Below are 23,472 nucleotides of genomic sequence, written 5' to 3'. Positions count from 1 at the left end.
CCAGACTGGTGCTCTCGGGTGTTTCTCCATCTCTCTTTTGGACACTTTGCTGAGCACTTTGGCCTGTGGTGCCCTCTCGCTCACCCTCTCCCTGAGGAGTACCCACTTGCTCCAGTGGGGCTGCCACCCCGCCCTCCCTTTGGATCCTCTGACTGGCCCACTTAAAGTTTTGTGCCCCTTGTCATCTTTAAGTGTGTGGAGGGTAGTGGGCCAGCCTTTGAAAGGACTGTCTCCCATTAACTACGCCAGATGTGTGGGTCAGAACTTGAAATTGGGGCAAAATTCAACCCAACATCATTGTCCTTCCATCAGGACTGGTTTCTGTTTCTCTCCTTTCCCAGGGATCCTCAGGTTTCTGCCTTGAGGTCAAATAAAATGCATCTTCTTTTACCCAAAAATACATTTTATTCATAAAATGTGTAAAACTTTATCACAAGATATTTCAATTCGAAAATTACAAAAGGGTCAACAAAATTCAAATTGACCCTTACATGTCTCAAAATGATTGCAGCATACAAGTTTTATAACAGCAGAAATCAAAGGCTGGCTCACCCCTGCTTTATCTGTTATTTTTAACCTTTGAAAAAACAATCCCCACCGCCCCATTGAAGAGCAAATCGGAGGAACATCCATTCACCAAGTACTCAACAATAGCTACAAATGTTGCTACTGGTGAGGATACAAGTTATCAACTAAACAACTGTGGTCTCAGGTTGAAACATAGAACATAGAAGAATACAGCGCAGTACAGGCCCTTCGGCCCTCGATGTTGCGCCAATCCAAGCCCACCTAACCTACACTAGCCCACCATATGCCTATCCAATGCCCGCTTAAATGCCCATAATGAGGGAGAGTCCACCACTGCTACTGGCAGGGCATTCCATGAACTCACGACTCGCTGAGTAAAGAACCTACCCCTAACATCTGTCCTATACCTACCACCCCTTAATTTAAAGCTATAAAACCTAACACTTCAAGGATTTTCAGAACTTTATTTTAATCTGTCTGATCTTGATCTTCCTTTTTTATACTTGACATTCTCCTTTGTTTAAACTTTATACCCGTGTGTGTGTGAGAGAGAGAAAGAGAGAGAGAGAGAGTGCTTGTGTGTGGGTATGTGTTTGTATGTTTGAGAGCGCATGTGTATGCATGTGTGTGTATTCGTGTGTGTGAGTGCTCGTGTGTATACGTGCTCGTGGGTGTGCGTGCATGCGTGAGTGTTCTTGTGTGTGTGCATGCATGAGAGAGTACTCGTGTGTGTGAGTGCTTGTGTGCGCGTGTATGTATACATGCATGTGTGTGCAAGTGCTCATATGTGCGCATTGGTTGGTTTGTGTTAGTGTGCGCGCGTGCTCGAGAGTGCTCGTGTGTGCGTGTGTTTGTGCACGTGTGAGTATGTTAGTGCTCGTGTATGTGTTCACGTGTGAGTGCATGTATGTGCTCATGTGTTTGTGTGTGCACGTGCATGAGTGCACAAGTGTATTAGTGCGCACATGCATGCGCGCGCGCGTGTGCACATGCGAGAGTACTTGTGTGCCCCCATGTGCAAGCATGCGTGCATGTGTGTGTGAGCATGCAAGTCTGTGCGCGGGTGTATGCATGTGTGTGCGCTCGTGTTAGTGTGTGTGTACTTGTGAGTGCTCGTGTATGTGTGTGTGCACGTGTATGTGTTCGTGTGCGTGTGGGTTTGAGAGATGTTGTGTTTTGTTCTTATTTTTCTTCAGTTTAACAACAATAAAATTTTTCTTCCTTTCACTCAAAAACATCTTGCTCCTTAATCTTGACTATTTCTATATTTAAACTGAAGTGCTAAAATAAAAGGTAAAATTCTTTGTCGTGGCCAAATGGGTGCTGGGATAAAGAGGAGAGCTGCTTCACTCCTGATCAGAACAACGTCAGGAGGACCACCCAATGGTTTCTACAGATTCCAGTCCTCTGGGGAGCTCGGGCTGAAAGGCTTTAGACACAAACGTAGTGAATCATCACCATTTCCCAGGCTCAAACCAGCTGCCAGCACTAATCTGCAAATGAGTCAGAAACTCAGAGGCAACACCCAGCAAGGTGATAGCTCACCTCCAGAAAGGTACAAACATATTTCTACATCACATGAAAATTGACTGCACCATAGCACTCGAATTCCAATGCCCTGAGCTATGAAAGTACTTTCTTCTTGTGATTTTTGAGATGTGCACCCTAATAACAACAGGAGATAAACTCGTTTGCAACAACCAAGCTATCGTAGTGGGAACTCCTGGCTGAACCCAGAACCGGTTCTCCAGGTGGAGCTGTACAGTAGTAAATGTATTTTTTTATCCAGAGATAAGCTAGATCCAGGTCAGACTTCTTGTTCTGCCCATGGGAGGTATGCACTGACAGCTTATCACAGACCTACCTGACATTTAACCCAGTGACCGCTGCAAAGTGACCGTTCCTCAATAATGTTGGCCCTTAGACAAACTCCCAGCGGCATCACCAGTTTGTTCCGAAGTGGATCCCTTGTTGCTAATGAGCAGCTGCCTTTCAGACGGCTGCTACAATTCAAAGATCTCAGGTGAGCCATGATCACATTGAGTGGCAGAACAGGCTTGAGGGGCTGAATGGCCTACCCTTGCTTCTATCTTCAATGTTTCGAAGATCCCTTATTAGAGGGACTGTGTTGAGAAGTTGGCCTCACTAATGTGCAGATACTGCGTCACAAGTAATACTCTTCGACCAAACTAAAAGGTAACAGCCCCTTAAGGTGGCAATGTAATAAAAAACATATTTGAAACAAATTTAAAATGAAATTAAAACATTGCTTTGGGCAGAGATTATGTCCTCTTGCGCCTGCAGTGACCACAGGTTATGATGTATGCCCATGACCCTCAGTATGCTTCTCTGAATTTCTTAACATGCATCAACATTGTTGACCCTAATGGTAGCAAGGTCCACAATCTCATCCCACTCTGGGTGAAGACATATCACCAGTCTTCCTTATTGGATTTCTTGGTATCTATCATGCATTGATACCCATGGATACCTCTGCGTTCTCTCCAAGGGGCACCAAGTGTGGAGAGACTGTGTGGAGTTTGCACGTTCTCCCCGTGTCTGCGTGGGTTTCCTCCGGGTGCTCCGGTTTCCTCCCACAGTCCAAAAATGTGCAGGTCAGGTGAATTGGCCATGCTAAATTGCCCGTAGTGTTAGGTAAGGGGTAAATGTAGGGGTATGGGTGGGTTACGCTTCGGCGGGTCGGTGTGGACTTGTTGGGCCGAAGGGCCTGTTTCCACACTGTAATGTAATGTAATGTAATCTAATCTAATGTAATCTAAGTGTCAATATTTTTCAGAGAGTTCAGAACACACCTCAGGTAGTATTTGAACCTGGATCTACTAGTTCAGAGGGAGAGATATTACCAGTGCACCAGCAGACCCCCAGCATGCACAGGTTAATGCTTCAGTTGCTATTACTAACTGGGGAAAAATTACAGCACATCAATAGGATCCTCTCCAGAAGAAGAGGCCACATGTACCACTTTCAGACAGGTGTTTTTGACAATTGACAACAATTTTATGGTCATCATTAAAGTAAATACTCCAGATTTTTTTTCTTAAAATTGGGATTCAAATCCAGGTCCCCAGGACATTACTTGGGTCCCTGGATGAACAGTCTAGGGACAACACCACCAGACCATCACTCCCATTCTATTTGCTATTGATAATTTCCTCATCAAACTGTGCAGATATACTATTACATATCTCTGGAACATGTGGGACTACACCCAAGTTCCCTTGGCTCAGAGATAGGGACACTACCACTGCACCACACTGGCCAAAATATTTGTTCTAGGGCTTAATTAAACGACATCCTTCATCTGCATATCCTTAACCTTGATAATGTAATTAACATGGTATTAACAGTCAGTGCATGATGAACACCAAGAAATCCAATAAGGAACTTGGGAGAAATGTCATCATCCAAAGTAGGACGAGATTGTGGAACCTGCTGCCATTGGGGTCAACAATGTTGAGGCATATAAGGAAATTCGGAGAAGCATACAGAGGGTGAAAGAAATGGAGGGCAAGATGAATGGAGTTAAATGAGGAAAGATGGGAGGAGTCTTGAACGAAACAAGATGGAGAGGTTGGGCCAAATGGCCTGTTTCTGGGCCATATATTCTATGTGTTGGGAAGGTACAGTGCCCAGAAATTAAAACAAGGCACTGTGCTGTGGAAAACAGCAGAACCACATTGTACTGCTCACCCATGGAAGCTGATCGATGGGAACAGTGGGGGCAATCTTGGATAACAGAGTAGTCCCTCCAGTCCCTCTGCCATTTGATGAGACCGTGGCTGACCTGATGACTGTGCATTCTCACTGATCCTCGCTAACCTGACAACTACTGCTCTAACTTTGCTTTAAAAGGTCAGCCACCACTGTATCCCTGGGGAAGAGAATTCCAATGACACATCAGCCTCTGTGAGAAAGTAAATTCTCTTTATCTCAGTATTAAACCAGCTGTCCTGCATTTTCAAACACTGCCATCTAGTTCTAGATTCTATGATGAAAAGGAAACATCCTTTCCTCACACACCCCGTCACATCCCCTCAGGATCATATAGAGAAGGAAGTAGATGCAATTATTTTTATTCCTTACACCAGCAATGATCCTGTTTGTTCAGTGCTCAGTCATTTTTCCATCTAATATAAATATTACACATCTCTGATAATCTTCAGTTATTCATTATTTACATCATTACCTCATATGCAGCACCAGTACAAAATAAAACTGAATCACTAGGGCAGTGGCACTCAAACATTGTTTTGGGTGCAGGATACCTTTTCAAATAGATTATTTATCAAATGGATAGTCCCAACTTTGAAAGTGTAATCTCCTATATTGACAATAGAGTCACAGGGATCAATAATTGATTTGGATAAAAATGTAGTTTTTGTTATTTCATTCACAGGATGAGGGCGTCACTGGCTCGGCCAGTATTTATTGTCCATCCCTAATTGCCCAGGAGGAAGTTAAGGGTCAATGATTTACAAGGATGTTGCCAGGGTTGGAGGGTTTGAGCTATAGGGAGAGGCTGAACAGGTTGAGGCTGTTTTCCCTGCAGCGGAGGCTGAGGGGTGACCTTATAGAGGTTTACAAAATTATAAGGGGCATGGATAGGATAAATAGATAAAGTCTTTGCCCTGGGGTCAGGGAGTCCAGAACTAGAGGGCATAGATTTAGGGTGAGAGGGGAAAGATATAAAACGGACCTAAGGGGAAATGTTTTCACACAGAGGGTGATACTTGTATGGAATGAGCTGCCAGAGGATGTGGTGGAGGCTGGTACAATTGCAACTTTTAAAAGGCATTTGGATGTGTATATGAATAGGAAGGGTTTGGAGGAATATGGGCCGGGTGCTGGCCAGTGAGACTAGATTGGGTTGGGATAACTGGTCGGCATGGACGGGTTGGACCGAAGGGTCTGTTTCCGTGCTGTACATCTCTATGACTCTATGACTCGAACCACATTGCTGTGGGTCTGGAGTCACGTGTAGGCCAGACCAGGTAAGGATGGCAGTTTCCTTCCCTAAAGGACATTCGTGAACCAGATGGGTTTTCCCCCTGGCAATCAATAATAGATTCATGGCCACCATTAGACTCTTCATTACAGATTTATTAAAAATTGAATTCAAACTCCACAATCTGCCATGGCAGAACCCTGGTCCCTGGAATGTAACAGCACTCAGCCCTCACCTCCCTTTCGGTAATATGGTTAGTAAGATTTACATAACATTTAGTGAGATAACATGAGATTTGGTGGAGTCGTGGATAGTGGGGAAGGTTGACAAAGGATGCAACTGGATATAGATCACTTGGAAAGCTGGGCAGAGAAATGGTGATGAGTTTAATCTGGACAAGCGTGAGGTGATGTATTTTGGGAAAGTACACAGCAAAAGGCAGGCCCTTTAGGAGCACTGATATACAGAGGAACCTTGGAGTGCAAGTCCATAGCTCCCTGTAAGTGGATAAGGTGGCAGAGAAGGTGCATGGCAGATTTGGTTTCATCAAATGGGGCATCAAGTATAAGAGTTGGCAAGTCATATGGCAGCTGTATAAAACTTTAGTTAGGCCACATTTGGAGTATTGTGTGCAGTTCTAATGCCACAATATAGGAAGGAAATGCAGCATTGGAGAGGATGCAGAATAGGTTTATCAGGATGTTGATTGGATTAGAGTTTTTTAGCGATAAAGTGAGGTTGGATAAACTTGGCTTGTTTTCACTAGAGCATCAGACGCTGAGGGGTGACTGGTTGGAGACTGTAAAATGATAAGAGACATGGACAGGGTGGATAGTCTCGTTCTCAGGGTGGAATATCAAAGACTAGGCTGAAGGTGATAGGGGAAGGTTTAAAGGAGATGTGTGAGGAAAGTTTCTACACAGGGTGGGAGGTGCCTGGAGCATGCTGCCAGGGAAAGTGATAGAAGCAGATACGGTAGCAATATTTAAAAGGCATTTAGACAGACATGAGCAGGCAGAGAATGGAGAAATACAGACCATGTGCTGATAGATGGGATTAGTTTAGAAATGCATCATGGTCAGCACAGACATAGTGGGCCAAAGCCCCTTCAGCCCATAACATCCGCACAGATCGCAAACAACTACCTAACTAATCTAATCGCATTTCCCAGCATTTGGCCCCTAGCCTTGTGTACCTTGGCATCATAAGTGCACATCTACTCATTTCTGCAATGTGATGAGGGTTTCCGCCTCTCCCACCCACACAGGCAGTCAATTCCAGATTCCCCGCCAACCTCTGGGTGAGGAAGATTTTCCTCATATCCCCTCTAAACCTCCTGCCCCATAGTCATTGATCTCTTCATCAAGGAGAGAGGTTTCTCCCTGTCCAATAATTTTAGACAGCTCAATCATGTTCCCCCCTCCATTTCCTCTGCTTCAAGAAAACCAACCTCTGTCTACCCAATCTGTCACAAAGCTAGTTCCTCTTTTTTTCTAAAAGCTGCTCCTTGGCTCAAGGATACTCTATCCTTGATTTTTTTCAGAGGGATAATAAACCAGGCCAGGCTCCAGTCTGGTTTGGTACAGAGATGCCTTTTGAGAGGCCTTTTGTTTATATGTAAACAGATGAGACTTCAGGCCAAAGTGGTCATATTTTAGCAGTGATCTGTATAAAGATAGGGGTGTGGTCAGCTCTCTAGCTGAGCTGAGCAGTTTGGTTCAGTCCTGAACTGGTTGGGAGTTCAACAGGGAGCTGTGTGAAAACTCTCTCTCTCTGTTTATGCCCTTCAACTCCAACCTATAAGCATGTGTTCCATTTATACTGGATTTTTAAAGGGAGTTTGCTTGTTGTGTATATTTGGAACAGCATAATTAAGTCTAGTTTGGATAGACTGAGTTCTGTGGGGTTTTTTATTCTGTTCTTCATGTTTCATTGTGTAATTTTGTGAATAAATTTTTGTCGGTTTTAAACCTGGTAGTCAACCTCGCTAAAATCTGGGTAACTTTCACAGTACACTTACTGAAACAAATTGCAAAGTTATAGTCTGGGCTGCCTGCTTACAAGCATTTTGAGTGGTCTGGCCTAGTCCATAACAAATCTCTCTTCATAACCAAAACTCTCCAGCCCAGGCAACCTAATGAAAAAGCTGCAGGTAAAGAGTGTTTTAATTGTGCTTCGAGGATAGGTATTTACTTTCGCTGTCAGGGGTGGCTGGGCTGTCTTTCACTCCAATCCTAAAATGGACCCTCCTTCTTCCTTACAGGCCCTTACCTCTACCTGCTTAAGCAGCTCTTAATCACCACTGGAGCTTGCACTTACACACATTCAATTCACACAGCATTTGCACCTTTAGCAAAGCCACTCCCCAGCAAGGTCTTTCCACTAAGCAATCTTACCAGAGACATTTACACAGCACCAGCCACATCCCAGACAATGTCCAATAGCTTATCTTCAGCAATTAAGTGCTTATTTAGTGCTTACTTCAGACAGACAGATTCAACACCATCCCCACTTCATATGAATCCAGATGCACAACTAGTGGGTTGGATCTCAAACGGCGACAAGACGATACAGGAAGGAGATAGACACCTAAATGGCATGGTGTAAAGACAATAAAGTCTCCCTCAGTGTCAGCAATCACCCCATTGCTTCTCAAATATCCATTCAATTCTGCTTTCAAAATATTCAAAGGCTCTGCTCCCAATGTGTTTTGAGGAAGGATTCCAAAGACTCACGATCCCAAAGAAAATCCCTGCTTAATCGTTGGTATTTGATGGGCGACCCCTTTGTTCTAAAACAGTGTCCTGAGTTCAGGATTCTCCTACAAAGAGGAACACCCTTTCCATTTCCAGCCTGTCAATATCCTGCCACAACAGTTTGGAGGCTAATAGCAAAACATTTTCAGATTCACAGTGGAATGTGAGTCATGGGGACCATTGAAGATGTTAAAGAATTCTTTTTTCTTGAAGAAAATAGGATCTTTAATAGCACATGCTTCAAGGGAAATCAGTTTAATTGTACATGTGAATTATTCAGATAGCTTGTGTCATGCTCAAGTCATTTAAATTGATCAAACATATGGGTGGCACAATGGCTCAGTTGTTAGCACTCCTGCCTCACAGCGCTAGGGTCCCGGGTTCAATTCCCCTCTCAGGCAACTGACTGTGTGGAGTTTGCACATTCTCAGTGTGTCTGCATGGGTCCCCTCCAGGTGCTCCGGTTTCCTCCCACAGCCCAAAGATGTGCAGGTCAGGTGAATTGGCCATGCTAAATTGCCTGTAGTGATCGGTGTACTAGTCAGGGTGGGTTGCTCTTTGGAAGGTCGGTGTGGACTTGTTGGGCTGAAGGGTCTGTTTCCACTGTGTAGGAAATCTAAATCTCATCAAATAAACTCAAGAACACGACTGTACAGTTTTTTTTTCCATTTGCTTCAGTACATGTGTTTTATGATTGTTTTACCATGGGTCCAATAATCTGTGTGTATTCTATCTGATAAATGGGTATTTGGTGATTGATAAATGCATCATTTGAGAACATTTCTAAGTTACAACCATCTTTCAAACATCGGCAGATATTGGACTCCAGGGACCAATGAGACATTCTCTCTCAAAGCAACAAGTTCCACAGGGATTAATCTCCCAAATATTTTGCTTGAATACTGCTGAATATAATTGCTGTCATCCAAATTTCAGCAGCATATACCATATTCATCAACTGCCCAGGCTTCTAACACAAAAGGAGATTAATCCTCATGTTGCATGTTATTTTTAGAACATTAATAATGTGATTAGTAATGGTTGTATCAAAATAGAATATCCAGGAAATTAATGGGACAATGTCCAGCAGCTAGGCCTCAGTCCTCACTGCAGAGGCCTCCCAGACCACTTTCTGCCAAGTAGGTATAATCGAATCCTTACAGTGTGGAAGCAGGTCATTCCACCCACACCACCACGCCACCAAAACATGGGTTCACACCGACCCTCCGAAGAGCATCCCACCCAGACCCACCCCATCCCTGTAACCCTGCATTTCCCACAGCTAATCCACCCAACCTGCACATCTCTGGAGGTGGGTTTCACATTCCTTTTTCCAAAGGATATCAGAGGCATTTATACAGCACCAGCCACATCCCACACAATGTTCAATAGCTGATCTTCAGCAATTAAGTGCTTATTTAGTGCTCACTTCAGACAGACAGAGTCACTATGCAGATTCAACACCTTTCCCACTTCACATGCACAACTAGTGGGTTGGATCTCAAACAGTGACAAGTCAGGGTACAGGAAGGAGAGAGAGACACCTAAATGGCATGGTGTAAAGACAATAAGCTCTCCTTCAGTGTCAGCAAAACAAAGGAGCTGGTCATCAAACTGATTGATGACCATAAAACAATTCATTAATCAACAAGCCCAGTCAAGGGAATACACAATGAGCTATATTTAAAGCAGTTGCTTTGGCACGGCAGAGAGAAAGATGGATTTGTAACTGGAACTGGAGAAGGGTGCTTCTCTCACTCCGTGTTTTCTCTCAGTCTCTCTCAAAGGGCCCACCCAGCATTAAAACAAATTGGAGAAACATTTATTCATCAAGAATTCAACGATCTCTGCAATATCGACTACTGCTAAGGATGCAAGCCATCCAATAGGGTTTTTGTGGTGAAGTGGTAGTGTCACTACCACTGAAGCAAAGGTTTGCCTCACCTGTTCCAGAGATGTGTCACAATATCTTAGATTAGATTACTTACAGTGTGGAAACAGGCCCTTCGGCCCAACAAGTCCACACCGACCGGCCAAAGCGCAACCCACCCATACATCTACTCCTTCATCTAACACTACGGGCAATTTAACATGGCCAATTCACCTGACGTGCACATCTTTGGACTGTGGGAGGAAACCAGAGCACCCAGAGGAAACCCACACAGACACTGGGAGAACGTGCAAACTCCACACAGTCAGTCGCCTGAGGCGGGAATTGAACCCGGGTCACTGCTGTGAGGCAGCAGTGCTAACCACTATGTCACCATGCCGCCCTCTGAATGGGTTGATTAAAATATCTCCAAGTCATCATTAAACCACAATGGTCTCAGGTTGAAACTTAAGCATTCTGGTGGTGCAATGATAGTGTCCACCTCTGGGGGGGGTTCAAATCTCACCTGCCCCAGAGGTGTGTAGAAACACCCTGAAGCAGGATGAATTGAATTTATTATCACATGTACCGAGGCACAGTGAAAAGCTTTGAAAGGGAAAACATCTAAAATCTGACGCTCTAGGGACTTTTATTACTTCAAATTCTTTATACTGGACACTCTTTGTTAGATGACATATCATTGTTTCTGTGTGTTTAGTGTCACAAAGCTAGTCCTTTTTTTTCTAAAAGCTGCTCCTTGGATCAAGGGTACGCTACCCTTGATTATTTTCAGAGGGATAATAAATCAGTCCGGGCTCAGATCAGACTGGTTTGGTATAGAGGTGAAAAGGATTTTGAGGGGTCTCTTATTTATACATAAACAGAGGAGATTTCAGGGCAAAGTGATCATCTTTTAGCAGAGACCTGTATAAAGAAAGGGGAGTGATCAGCTCTCTAGTTAAGCAGTTTAGTTCAGTCCAGTTCAACAGTTGGTTATGTAGAAACAAACTCTCTCTCTCTCTGCTTTTCTAACTTCAACCTGTAATCACCTTTCTTGTACTGTGTTTTAAAGGGGGTTTGCTTATTGGGACTGTTGTGTATATTCGGAACAGCATAATTAAGTATAGTTTGGACAGACTGAGTTCTGTAGGGGTTTTTTATTCTGTTCTTTGTGTTTCATTGTGTAATTTTGTGAATAAATTTTTGTCGGTTTTAAACCTGGTAGTCAACCTCGCTAACTTAATCCGGGTAATTTTCACTGTACACTTATCAAAACAAATTGCAAAGTTATGGTCTGGGCTGCCTGCTTAAGAATGTTTTGAGTGGTCTGGCCGAGTCCATAACATTAGTATCACAACTTTGTTTTTTTTTCCCATCAGGGTTAGCAAGCAATAAAGCTGCCCTTGCTTTCATTCAAGAAAATTTTGTAATTGGCTCCTTATTTGATTCTGCTGCACTGGTGAACATACGTTTTTATTGGAGAGAGGTAGAGCGGTGGGCAGAGAATAATTTGAAATCTTTGATGTGCCCAGTCGAGAGGTTATAGCGTAAGATTTATTGCCTGCAAGCAATTGTTAATAGTTTACACAAGCCTTTGCATCTCTCAAGCTCCGAGAAGTTCCAGACAATATCCCTACAATGGTTGTTAGGCACAAAAATTGGACTTTGCTTTACCAGTTTTGAAGCCAATGGGCAGTATATTTAAATATAGATAATGGCACTAAGGACTTTTAACATTCAGGCATTTGCACCATGTATCATGGCTTTTAATAAAGTGCAGACAACATAAAACACAGAACCTAAAACGGTCCACACAGTGACAGGCTCCTCATTCCAAACAGAAATTACGCTGAATTCTCTCAACTCACAAATGAAATGGGGATTAAATCCTAAAGCTTTGCACCAAATGTAAGGACTTAAATGACTGAAATTATCTCAGGATGCAACAGAACCTTGATCAGATGGGCAGGTGGACCGAGGAGTGGCAGATGGAGTTTAATTCAGATAAATGCAAGGTGCTGCATTTTGGAAAGGCAACTCAGCAGGACTTATACACTTAATGGTAAGGTCCCAGGGAGTGTTGCTGAACAAAGTGACCTTGGAGTGCCAGATTATAGCTCCATGAAAGTGGAGTTGCAGGTAGATAGGATAGTGAAGGCTGCATTTGGTATGCTTTCTTTTGTTGGGCAAAGCATTCAGTATAGAAGTTGGGAGGTCATGTTGCGGCTCTACAGGACCTTGGTTAGGCCACTGTTGGGATACTGGTCTCCCAGTATCCCAGGATGTTGTGAAACTTGAAAAGGTTCAGAAAACATTTACAAGGATGTTGCCAGGACTGGAGGATTTGAGCTACAGGGAGAGGTTGAATAGGCTGGGTCTGTTTTCATCGGAGGCTGAGGGGTGACCTTATAGAGGTTTATGAAATCATGAGGGGAATGGATAGGGTGAATGGCCAAGGGCTTTTACCCAGGGTAGGGGAAACTAGAGGGTATAGGTTTAAGGTAAGAAGGGAAAGATTTAAAAGGGACCTAAGAGGCAACATTTTCATAGAGTGTTCCATGTATGGAATGAGCTTCTAGAGGAAGTGGTGGAGGCTGGTACAATTGCGACATTTAAAAGGCATCATGAATAGGAAGAGTTGAGAGGAAAATGGGCCAAATGCTGGCAAATGGGACTCGATTAATTTAGGATATCTGGTTGGCATGGACGAGTCAGACCAAAGGGTCTGTTTCCGTGCTGTACATCTCTATGACTCCCTAACTCACGAGACACACCTCAGACGATTGAATTATTTTGAATCCTGCCTTGGATTATAGCCTGAAACAAGTCTGCACAGGAAATTTATTACCATCTCTGACAAATCATCAATGGTAAACCCTCACTAAAGCGTCATACTGTCCAGTGAGGACAGTCTGTGTCACAGGGTCTATTTGTCTTTGTCTGGCTGATGAGCCCAATAATGAAGTCCCAATCACCCACAATCTCTGGGAAAACTCAGGACAGAAAGGGAAGAGGATTGAATTGCCAATAAGTCCATAAGACCAAAAGACATAGGAGCAGAAATTAGGCCATTCAGCCCATCGAGTCTACTCCACCATTCAATCATGGCTGATAAGTTTCTCAACCCTGTTCTCCCGCTTTCTCCCCATAACTCTTGATCCCCTTGACAATCAAGAACCTATCTATCTCAGTCTTACATATACTCAATGACCTGGCCTCCACAGCCTTCTATGACAATGAATTCCATAGATTCACCACTCTCTGGTTGAAGAAGTTTCTCCTTATCTCCGTTCTAAAAAGGTCTTCCCTTTACTCAAAGGCTATGCCTTCGGGTCCTGGTCTCTCTGACCAATGGAAACATGTTCCCAACATCTACTGTGTGTACTATTATGATCACGAAGAAATGGTGCCTAAACACTCACTCTATTCTTGCATACTTGATTGGCTCTTCAGGGCCATTTGAAAGGGAGGTGAAGGGCAAACATTGCTGTGGGTCTGGAGTCATAGTCATAGTCATAGAGATGTACAGCATGGAAACAGACCCTTCGGTCCAACCCGTCCATGCCGACCAGATATCCCAACCCAATCTAGTCCCACCTGTCAGCACCCGACCCATATCCCTCCAAACCCTTCCTATTCATATACCCATCCAAATTCCTTTTAAATGTTGCAATTGTACCAGCCTCCACCACTTCCTCTGGCAGCTCATTCCATACACGTACCACCCTCTGCGTGAAAACGTTACCCTTTAGATCTCTTTTATATCTTTCCCCTCTCACCCTCAACTCTCTAGTTCTGGACTCCCCGACCCCAGGGAAAAGACTTTGTCTATTTATCCTATCTATGCACCTCATGATTTTGTAAACCTCTATAAGGTCACCCCTCAACCTCTGACCCTCCAGGGAAAACAGCCCCAGCCTGTTCAGCCTCTCCCTATAGCTCAAATCCTCCAACCCTGGCAACATCCTTGTAAATTTTTTCTGAACTCTTTCAAGTTTCACAACATCTTTCTGATAGAAAGGAGACCAGAATTTCACACAATATTCCAACAGTGGCCTAACCAATGTCCTGTACAGCCGCAACATGACCTCCCAACTCCTGTACTCAATACTCTGACCAATAAAGGAAAGCATACCAAACGCCTTCTTCACTATCCTATCTACCTGTCACATGGAGGCCAGACTTAGGAAAGGACAGCAGATCTCCTTCTCTAATGGTCTTTTGTGAATTGTATGGATAATTATGAAAACTAACAATGGTTACTAATCAGCTTGCTTATTTTTAATTCTAATTTTTATTGAATTGAAGTTTTGCTAGCTGCCATAGCAGGGATTGAACTCATATCCCAAAAGAATTGACTAGTTTCTGGAATATTTGTCAAATGATTTGGCCAAGTTGCAATGATCTCCCTGCAGCAAGGGACACTGCAGAAATATCCATATCATAATGCAAAAGATTATCCCTGATTCAAATGCCAGAAAGATATGCTGAGTTATATTGCTAAGGATCTGAAAAATAAATTCCAACTTTGGGTTTCTCATAGACAGTAATCAAACTGAAAGGTTCAGGTGGTTTTATAAATCCTGACAGTGACTCTCATGAAGCTTACAATAGTTATATTAATTGCAGCTTTAATGTTAGACTTCAGTTCCTCTGCTTTTTAAACAGTGCTCAGCTCCCAGCACATTCCTGTGCCTCCAGCAATTGTCACAACAAATATCATTTAAGAGGCACTAATACTCACAGCAAAAGATTAATTGCCAAAAGGTCATTACTGGAAACCAGCTGAGAAATAAACTTTTGCAATCTATTCCTGGAAATTCTACAAATAACTCACTCTGATGAATAATTGCTTCAAGTCTGCAGATAAAATGTCCAGCACTAAGTGGCACATTAGCAAAGTGCAGGGACTTGCCATAAGCTAACAGAATCGCAGTGTTGCCATTGCAAACCTGGGAACATCTCTCTCCACAGCAGTGACGACCACTTATGTGTATCTAAACTCGTTAACCTGCAAATAACATATCTTCAAAAGAGTGACAGCGGTTTATATGGTGGCGATGCTGGGAGAATGCAAAGGAATAAATCAAACCAAAAGCCTCCTGGAGGCTTTTAATGGTAGCGAAGAAATGACAGAATGTCACTTAAAGAGTTCAGGAGGAGAGCGAGTGCAAGACTCAGCTCTGACAGGGGAAGCAGTGAGGCAATGTCAGAGAAGCAGAATTTGCGTGCAGAGAATCTTCCAACCCCAACTTCCCCAAACACCCCATTGCAACTGAAATAGCTCCACACCGGCCGGTATCCCATCACCAAGTCACTCTTTCTTTACACAGTACGTGGACTCTGACCAGCCAGACCTGAACCCAGTCCATAGAGTTAGGAGAATCCTGAGACTCCTGTTTATTTTTGGACTACACAGCAGCAGTGCTTATTTTTCCCCACAGCACCCACATTGTGTGTATGTGTGTGTGTGCGCGCGCGAGAGAGAGTGAGTGAGTGCAGGGACTCAGTGAAGACATCATTGTGCAAATAACTTCATTCAATATTTCAGTCACCAGGAAAATCATCCACGTGCCAGGGAACCAGTAATGATGAAAGCCCAATAGGGGTAATGCTTACGTGAGACTCCTGTTTCTATGTTTTGGGTGGAGATTCCTTGACACTGATGCAGCTCCCTCAGAACCAACACTAAGCGCGAACAGATCTTTGGACACTCCTGTCCTTTTTGTTCTTAACACAGAGGAATGATTAATACATGAAATAACCCCACAGAGGCCAGCAACCCATCACCAAGACGCTCTTTATTTACATGTGGAGAGAGACTCCTGTTTATCTCGGTCAGCCAGGACTCCCTAATTGGTCCAGGTTAACAATCCCATTCAGGGAACTCACACTCAATGAGATCCACCTCGCTCCAATCACTACAGCAACCAACAAGATATGAAAGCTGAGGCGGGGTCACGTGGGGTGATGGGACTATGGTAGAATAGAAGAAAAGACTCTGAGAAGCCTTATGTGTGCAATCAAACACGATTGAGAATAGCCTAGGGAGGGCCGTAACCTGGTCATTTAAAAACCAAGTCGCACAGAAAGTAGTATTGTCTTTAATAATTCTAATAGCTTATATACATAAATTATTTTATTTAAATGATCACATCCCACTCAGGCTCTCAATAGGTACATTAGAATATCATTATTATAAAAGTATCTGTAACCCAATTGTTTTTTATTTCTGAAAACACTTCAGGCCTGCCATTTGAACATGTTTAGTTGAGACTAGTTTAGTTTGGGATTATGGTCAGCATGGACTGGTTGGACCGAAGGGTCTGTTTCCGTGCTGTATGACTCTGACACTACGTGACAGAGATAGATAGGCTCTTGATTAGCAAAGGGCTCAAAGGTTAAAGAGAGAGGCAGGAGAATGGGATTGAGAAACATATCAGCCATGATTGAATCATGCAACCGATTTGATGGGCTGAATGGCCAGTTCTCCTCCTATATCTTATGGTTTTATAAACAAAGAGGGAAGCCCTTATATTTTTTTTCTCTAAACAAATGGCCTGGATGATGAATATCACACTCAAATTTGACTTAGATTAACTTTGCATAAATTAACATAGATCACAACTGCATCTGAAAGACACATTTGAGGCAGAAAATGTAAAGGAGGAACAATAATGTGAAAATATTGAACACAAAAAAATTATAGCAGGTAGGGTAGCAGATTTCCTTCCCGTAAGGATATCATCAAACCAGATAGACTTTTAAAATAATTGATATAGTCTCCATTAGAGGTCATAGAGTCATAGAGATGTACAGCACAGAAACAGCCCCTTCAGACCACTTGTCCATGCTGACCAGATATCCTAAATTAATCTCATTCCATTTGCTAGCACTTGACCCATATCCCTCTGAACCCTTTCTATTCATATACCCATCCAGATACCTTTTAAATGCTGCAATTGTACCAGCCTCCACCACTTCCTCTGGCAGCTCATTCCATACACACATCAAGCTCTGCAAGATAGTGCATTCACCCTATCCATACCTCTCATGATCTTATACACTTCTATAAGAGCCCCCCCCCCCCCCCTCAGTCTCCCATGCTCTAAATTAAAAGTCCTGGCTTGTCCACCCTCTTCCTATAACTCAGACCATTGAGTGCTGGTAACATCCTTGTAAATTTATTCTGCACTCTTTCCAGTTTAATAACATCCTTCCTGTAAAAGGGGACCAAAACAGAACATGACACTCCAAGTGCAGCCTCATCAACATCCTGTATAACTGCAACATAATTTCCCAACTTCTAAACTCAGTGCCCTGGTCAGTGACATTGCAGCTACATCACTGGCTTCCATTTACATGAGTATTTAAACCAAGACACTGTCCTCCCAGGTGAACATAAAAGATCCTTAACGTTATTTCAGAGACAAATGGGGGAGATCTCCCTGCTGTCCTGGAACATATTCAGCCTTCAAACAACAACACAAACACCTCACGTTGCTGTTTGTGGGAGCATGCTATGTACAAATTGGCCGATGTGCTTTCGACACCACATCTGTGTCTAATTTTCACACAAACATGAATTAGAAGCATGATTAGACCATTTGGCCACTCTTGAGACTCCTCCACCATTTAATGAGATCATGATTTGATAACAGCCTTATTTCCATATTCATGTGAAACCCCAAAACCCTTGTACTTCCTTGAACAACAGGAGTGTCAATCATTGGCTATAAAGCACTTTGCGATGTCTTATGATTTTGATAGGTGCAATATTAATAGAAATTAGTTTTAGAAGATGGTCACATTTGAGCAAAATAGAGGAAAAATCCATAGCTACAAATCAGAATAAAACAAGATGCAGACCTACATTGTGATTGGGTTAAATATGATCAGGTCCATGAGTCATTCAAACATGGGTAGATGCTGCTTAAACATGATCACAGAGTTGTTATGACATTGAAGGTAGGCGAAAGTGAGGACTACAGATGCTGGAGATCAGAGTCAGATTAGAGTGGTGCTGGGAAAGCACAGCAGATCAGGCAGCACCCGAGGAGCAGAAAAATCAACATTTTGGCAGGAGCCCTTCATCAGGAATTTGTCCCCAGAGCATTAGCCTGGAGTTCTGGATCACTGATCCAGTAACATTATCACTAGGCCACCTTCTCCTCATTTAACCAATCCACATGGGCGAGTGTTTATACTGTTACACCATTCTCTTCCTTTTTGTTTGGAGTGTTAGCTGCGATTTTATATTGATGTCCACTTGTTCTTAACAAGTGGAAACAATTTCACCACTTTCACCCCACTGAATTGAGGCTGGAGGGATTAAAAAATATTTCTTCCAGTTCCCAAGATGCTAAATAATTGGGATTTAACAGCACCACTCTAATCATGACATTGAAGGTGGCCATTCAGCCCATCATGCCTGCACCAGTTCAATGACCTAACGCTAATTTGTGCCTTTCCCCACTATCCCTATACACCAGGGTGATGGTGGGAGCTGATAGATGCTTATACTTGAAAAGCACATGGACTACTTACTGTCCATACTATATGGTCCTTGCCCTTCTCTGGTACAGTCCATCTGCCCCTATTAAATGTATTGGTACCATTCTTTAGATACAAGCCCAGCTAACAAGTATCACTGGGTTGGTTGACCATGAGAAGAATGACTTGGACCAATTGTGGCACTCCTTAACCTAACACAACCCAAGCATCTAATGTGGGCAGTAAGTTGCTCAATCACACACTGGGCTGTCTAGCTGTCCACTCATCCAAAGCTGACAGAACAATGAGGCCATCAGAAACTTGGGAGGGAGAGCAATGTGGACTACATGGAGTGATATTAATACTTGACCAGCAATTCGGAAACTTGAGAAAATGACCCAGAAATGTGACCCACTGTGAATTAATGTAAACTCAATTAATTAAACTCTTCAAGCCAGAATAAAAAGCTAGGCTCAGTAACTATGGGATTGCTATTAAATTTAATCTGCTTCACTGATGTCTTTTTAGGAAAGATCTGCTGTCCTTATTCTGATTAACTCCAGACCCAGAAGCAATGTTCCTGAGTCTTAACCACCCGAAAAAAGCCACTTGTGTTTCAAGAGCAACAAATACCCTTTTGGTAGCAGCACGTCCAATGAGAGATTTCTGTATGAAACATTCAAGGATTTCAACATAGGGTCAGGATTTGACTTCACAATAATACATTTAACTTTTATTGGTGAGACAATAAGAAACTGGAACAGGAGTAGGCCATTCCGTCCCTCCAGTCTACTGCGGCATGTAATAGAATTGTGGCTGACCCAATATGCCTCATGACATTTTCCTGACTTTTCCCCACAACCCTAGATTCCCCGACTGATCGAGAATCAATCTCACACTTAAATTTACACACAGTTAAAAATCACACAACACCGCGTTAGAGTCCAACAGGTCTATCTGGATCGAGCTTTCGGAGTGTTGCTCCTTCATCAGAGAGCTCGTACTTTCAAATAAACCTGTTGGACTGTAACCTGGAGTTGTGTGATTTTTGACTTTGTCCACCCCAGTCCAACACCTCCACATTATTAAACATGCACAGGGACTCTGCCACCACAGTTCTCTATGGCAAGGATTTCCAAAGACTCACAACTGTATGAGTGAAGAGCTCCCTCCTCATCCCAGTCTTAAATTGGCATATTTTTACCCTGAGACTCTGACCTCTGGTCCTAGACAAGGGGAAATATTCTCACAGCATTTACCCTGCCAAGTCCCTTAAGAATCCCGTGTGTTTCAATGAGGTCAATCTCATTCTTCTAAACTCCAGTGAGTAGAGTCCCAGCCTGTTTAGCTTTTAGTCATAAGACAATATCTCCGTATCAGGGACCATTGAGGGAACCTTCTATGAACTGCCCCCAACAAAATAACATTGTTCCTTAAATAAGGGGGCCAGAACTGCTCACACCACTCCAGGTGTGGTCTCTCAGCACCTTGTACAGTTGCAGTAAGACTTCCCCATTCCAACCTCCTTGAAATAAGGTCCAACACTGCGTTAGCCTTCCTGATTAGCTGCTGCACCTCCGTGCTAGCTTTCTGTGGCTTGTGCACATATACTGCAAGTCTCTTGGTGTTCTAGCTTTCAACAAATTACTGCACTTTAGTAAAAGTGTTGTGAACGTGCCCCTCAAAGGCAGGGGCTGTAACATATTCACTTCAGAAATAAAAGGGAGACACCCAATTTGTTTTTTTTTTAAACATCGCCTCTCATCTTTCACGTTTGTCTCACACACTTGAAACACATTTCCGGGCATAGCAAATCCACAGTGATCTGAAAACATCACCTTTTAAAGCAAACATTTCCCAGCCAGCTGGCGATGCCTCATGCCGTGTTACCTTAATGAGCGTTTACAGAAATAAAATCAAACAAATTAAAAGCATTCGAGAGCGTAGTGCTGGAAAAGCACAGCAGGTCAGGCAGCATCCAAGGAGCAGGAGGATCGACGTTTCGGGCAAAAGCCCTTCATCAGGAATTAAAAGCATTGCAATGCGACCTTATTGGGGGGGGGGGGTTGGTAAAGGAAGGTGGTGACTGTTCACTTGGATTTGGAAATCTCCTGTTCATGGGTCAGAAGGATTCTTTCTGCTCAGTAAACCTTTGCACAAATGGTTTGTGACCCACCGGTTTCCCCCGCCCCTTTCTGGGACTGAAAGTCGCCCCAGAATATGAGGATATCAATGTTACTTACCAACTCCTAAAGGCATCTTAATCACCGAGGTTGCGACGGTAAAGGGTTTTTCAGCTCCCCGGCCCGATACACTGAAGCATAAACACTTAGAAATTGACTAAGACGTGCCAGACTCGTACAAACATGATGTCAAACCGCAATCTCGGAAGTAGCTGTCACTGAGGTGTTAACCCTTTCATCTCCGCCTGTTTCAAAAAACACAGACAGTGTGCATTGTGGAGGGAGAGTTGGTGTGTGTGTGTGTGTGTGTGTGTGTGAGAGGGGGGGTGGGGGGTGGGGGCATTTGGACAGAGAGATCAATGTTCCTGACCCTGGGAGATCCCTTTCAGCAGAGTATGAAAGAGGGGTTTCAGAGCAGAGGGGAAGGTGCTGAATCGGGGAGTCCCAGAGCTGGGCTCTGGGGGGAAGGATGATTTATACAGACACTCATTAGCTATTGGCACCTATTGGAGAAACAACAGTGACACCAATGACACGTTAGTCTTTTTCAGAAATACAGACACAGGCCATTCAGCCCTTTCAGACATTCTACACGATCGATGCAGATCGTTTACCTCAACAGCACTTTTCCCATTCTCCCACCCTGACCCCCACAACCCTCCCTCACCCTACACTCTCACACTTTCCGTACCACCCCCTGCCCACACTCCATCCTCTCTCCAAACGCCTCATCCACTCCCCCAGCCCCCCTCCCCACACATACTCCACTCCCCCCACCCCCACACACTCCACTCCCCCCACCCCCCACACACTCCACTCCCCCCACCCACTCCACTCCCCCCACCCCCACATACTCCACTCCCCCCAACCCCCACACACTCCACTCCCCCCACCCCCCACACACTCCACTCCCCCCACCCCCACATACTCCACTCCCCCCACCCCCCACACACTCCACTCCCCCCTACCCCCACACACTCCACACCCCCCACCCCCACACACTCCACTCCCCTCCCCAACTCACTCCGCTCCCCCCACCCCCACATACTCCACTCCCCCCACCCCCCACACACTCCACTCCCCCCACCCACTCCACTCCCCCCACCCCCACATACTCCACTCCCCCCACCCCCACATACTCCACTCCCCCCAACCCCCACACACTCCACTCCCCCCTACCCCCACACACTCCACACCCCCCACCCCCACACACTCCACTCCCCCCACCCCCACACACTCCACTCCCCCCAACCCCCACACACTCCACTCCCCCCACCCCCTCCTCCCCTCACTCCACTACCCCACTCACTCCACTCCCCCACGCCCCCCTCACTCCATTCGCCACACCCCCCACCCCACTCACTCCACTCCCCCGCACCCCCCCCCACTCACTCCACTACCCCCCACTCACTCCATCCCCCCGCACTCCCCCCACTCGCACCACCCCCCACCCCACACCCCACTCACTCCACCCCCCCACCCCACCCCCCACTCACTCCACCTCCCCAACCCACCCCCCACTCACTCCACCCCCCCATCCCCCACTCACTCCACCCCCACCCCACTCACTCCACCCCCCAACCCCCCCACTCACTCCACTCCCCCGCACCCCCCCCACTCACTCCACTACCCCCCACTCACTCCATCCCCCCGCACCCCCCCCCCCACTCACTCCACTAACCCCCACCCACTCCACCCCCCACTCGCTCCACCCCCGACTCACTCCACTCCCCCCACCCCCCTCACCCCTCCCCCTCCACTCACCCCTCCCCAACTCACTCCACTCCCCCTCCCCCCCTCACTCCACTCCCGCCACCACCCCACTCACTCCACTACCACCCCCACTCACTCCACTACCCCCCACGCATTCCACTCCCCCCAACCCCCACTCACTCCACTCCCCCCACCCCTGACTCACTCCACTCCCACCACCCCCACACTCCACCCCCCACTCCCCCCTCACTCCACCCCTCAACTCCCCCCTCACTCCACCTCCCCACTCCACCCCCCCACTCCCCCACTCACTCCACCCCCCACTTCCCCACTCACTCCACTCCTACCACCCCCACACTCCACTCCCCCCAACCCCCCGACCCACTCCACCCTCACTCCACCCCCCCACTCCCCCCTCACTCCACCCCCCCACTCCCCCACATCCCCCACTCACTCCACTCCCCCACTCTCTCCACTCCCCCACTCTCTCCACTCCTCCGCTCACTCCAACCCCCCACTCCCCGGCTCATTCCAACCCCCCCACTCCCCCACTCACTCCAAACCCCCCACTCCCCCCAAACCCCCCACTCACTCCATCCCCCCACTCACTCCATCCCCCCACTCACTCCATCCCCCCACTCACTCCATCCCCCCACTCCCCCACTTACTCCATCCCCCCACTCCTCCACTCACTCCATCCCCCCACTCACTCCATCCCCCCACTCTCTCCACTCTCTCCACTCCCCCACTCACTCCATCCCCCCACTCCCCCACTCACTCCATCCCCTACCACCCCCACTCACTCCACCCCCCACAACTCCCCCACTCCCCCCACCCCCCCACTCACTCCACTCCCCCCACCCCCCACTCACTCCACTCCCCCCACCCCCCCACTCACTCCACTCCCCCCACCCCCCACTCACTCCACTTCCCCCCACCCCCCACTCACTCCACTTCCCCCCA

General features: G+C 45.6%; 1 protein-coding gene across 1 annotated transcript in view; it reads right to left on the bottom strand.

Moving 5' to 3' along the window:
* Window positions 1–20,990, bottom strand: part of pfkfb3 (6-phosphofructo-2-kinase/fructose-2,6-biphosphatase 3) — a 103,943-nt gene extending 82,953 nt beyond the window's left edge. Inside the window, exon 1 of the mRNA XM_043714139.2 lies at window positions 20,857–20,990. Within this exon, the coding sequence (XP_043570074.1) occupies window positions 20,857–20,872 (16 nt within the window). The 5' untranslated portion in view covers window positions 20,873–20,990. The remainder of the gene's footprint in view (window positions 1–20,856) is intronic.
* Between the last annotated feature and the right edge of the window lie 2,482 nt (window positions 20,991–23,472).

This window comes from Chiloscyllium plagiosum, unplaced genomic scaffold, assembly GCF_037043375.1.
Source record: "Chiloscyllium plagiosum isolate Xiang-an unplaced genomic scaffold, Cpla_swu_hap1 HiC_scaffold_23, whole genome shotgun sequence".
NCBI classification, from domain to species: domain Eukaryota; kingdom Metazoa; phylum Chordata; class Chondrichthyes; order Orectolobiformes; family Hemiscylliidae; genus Chiloscyllium; species Chiloscyllium plagiosum.
The sequence above is the reverse complement of the archived record's forward strand: the minus strand, read 5'-3'. Positions and strand labels throughout refer to the sequence as shown.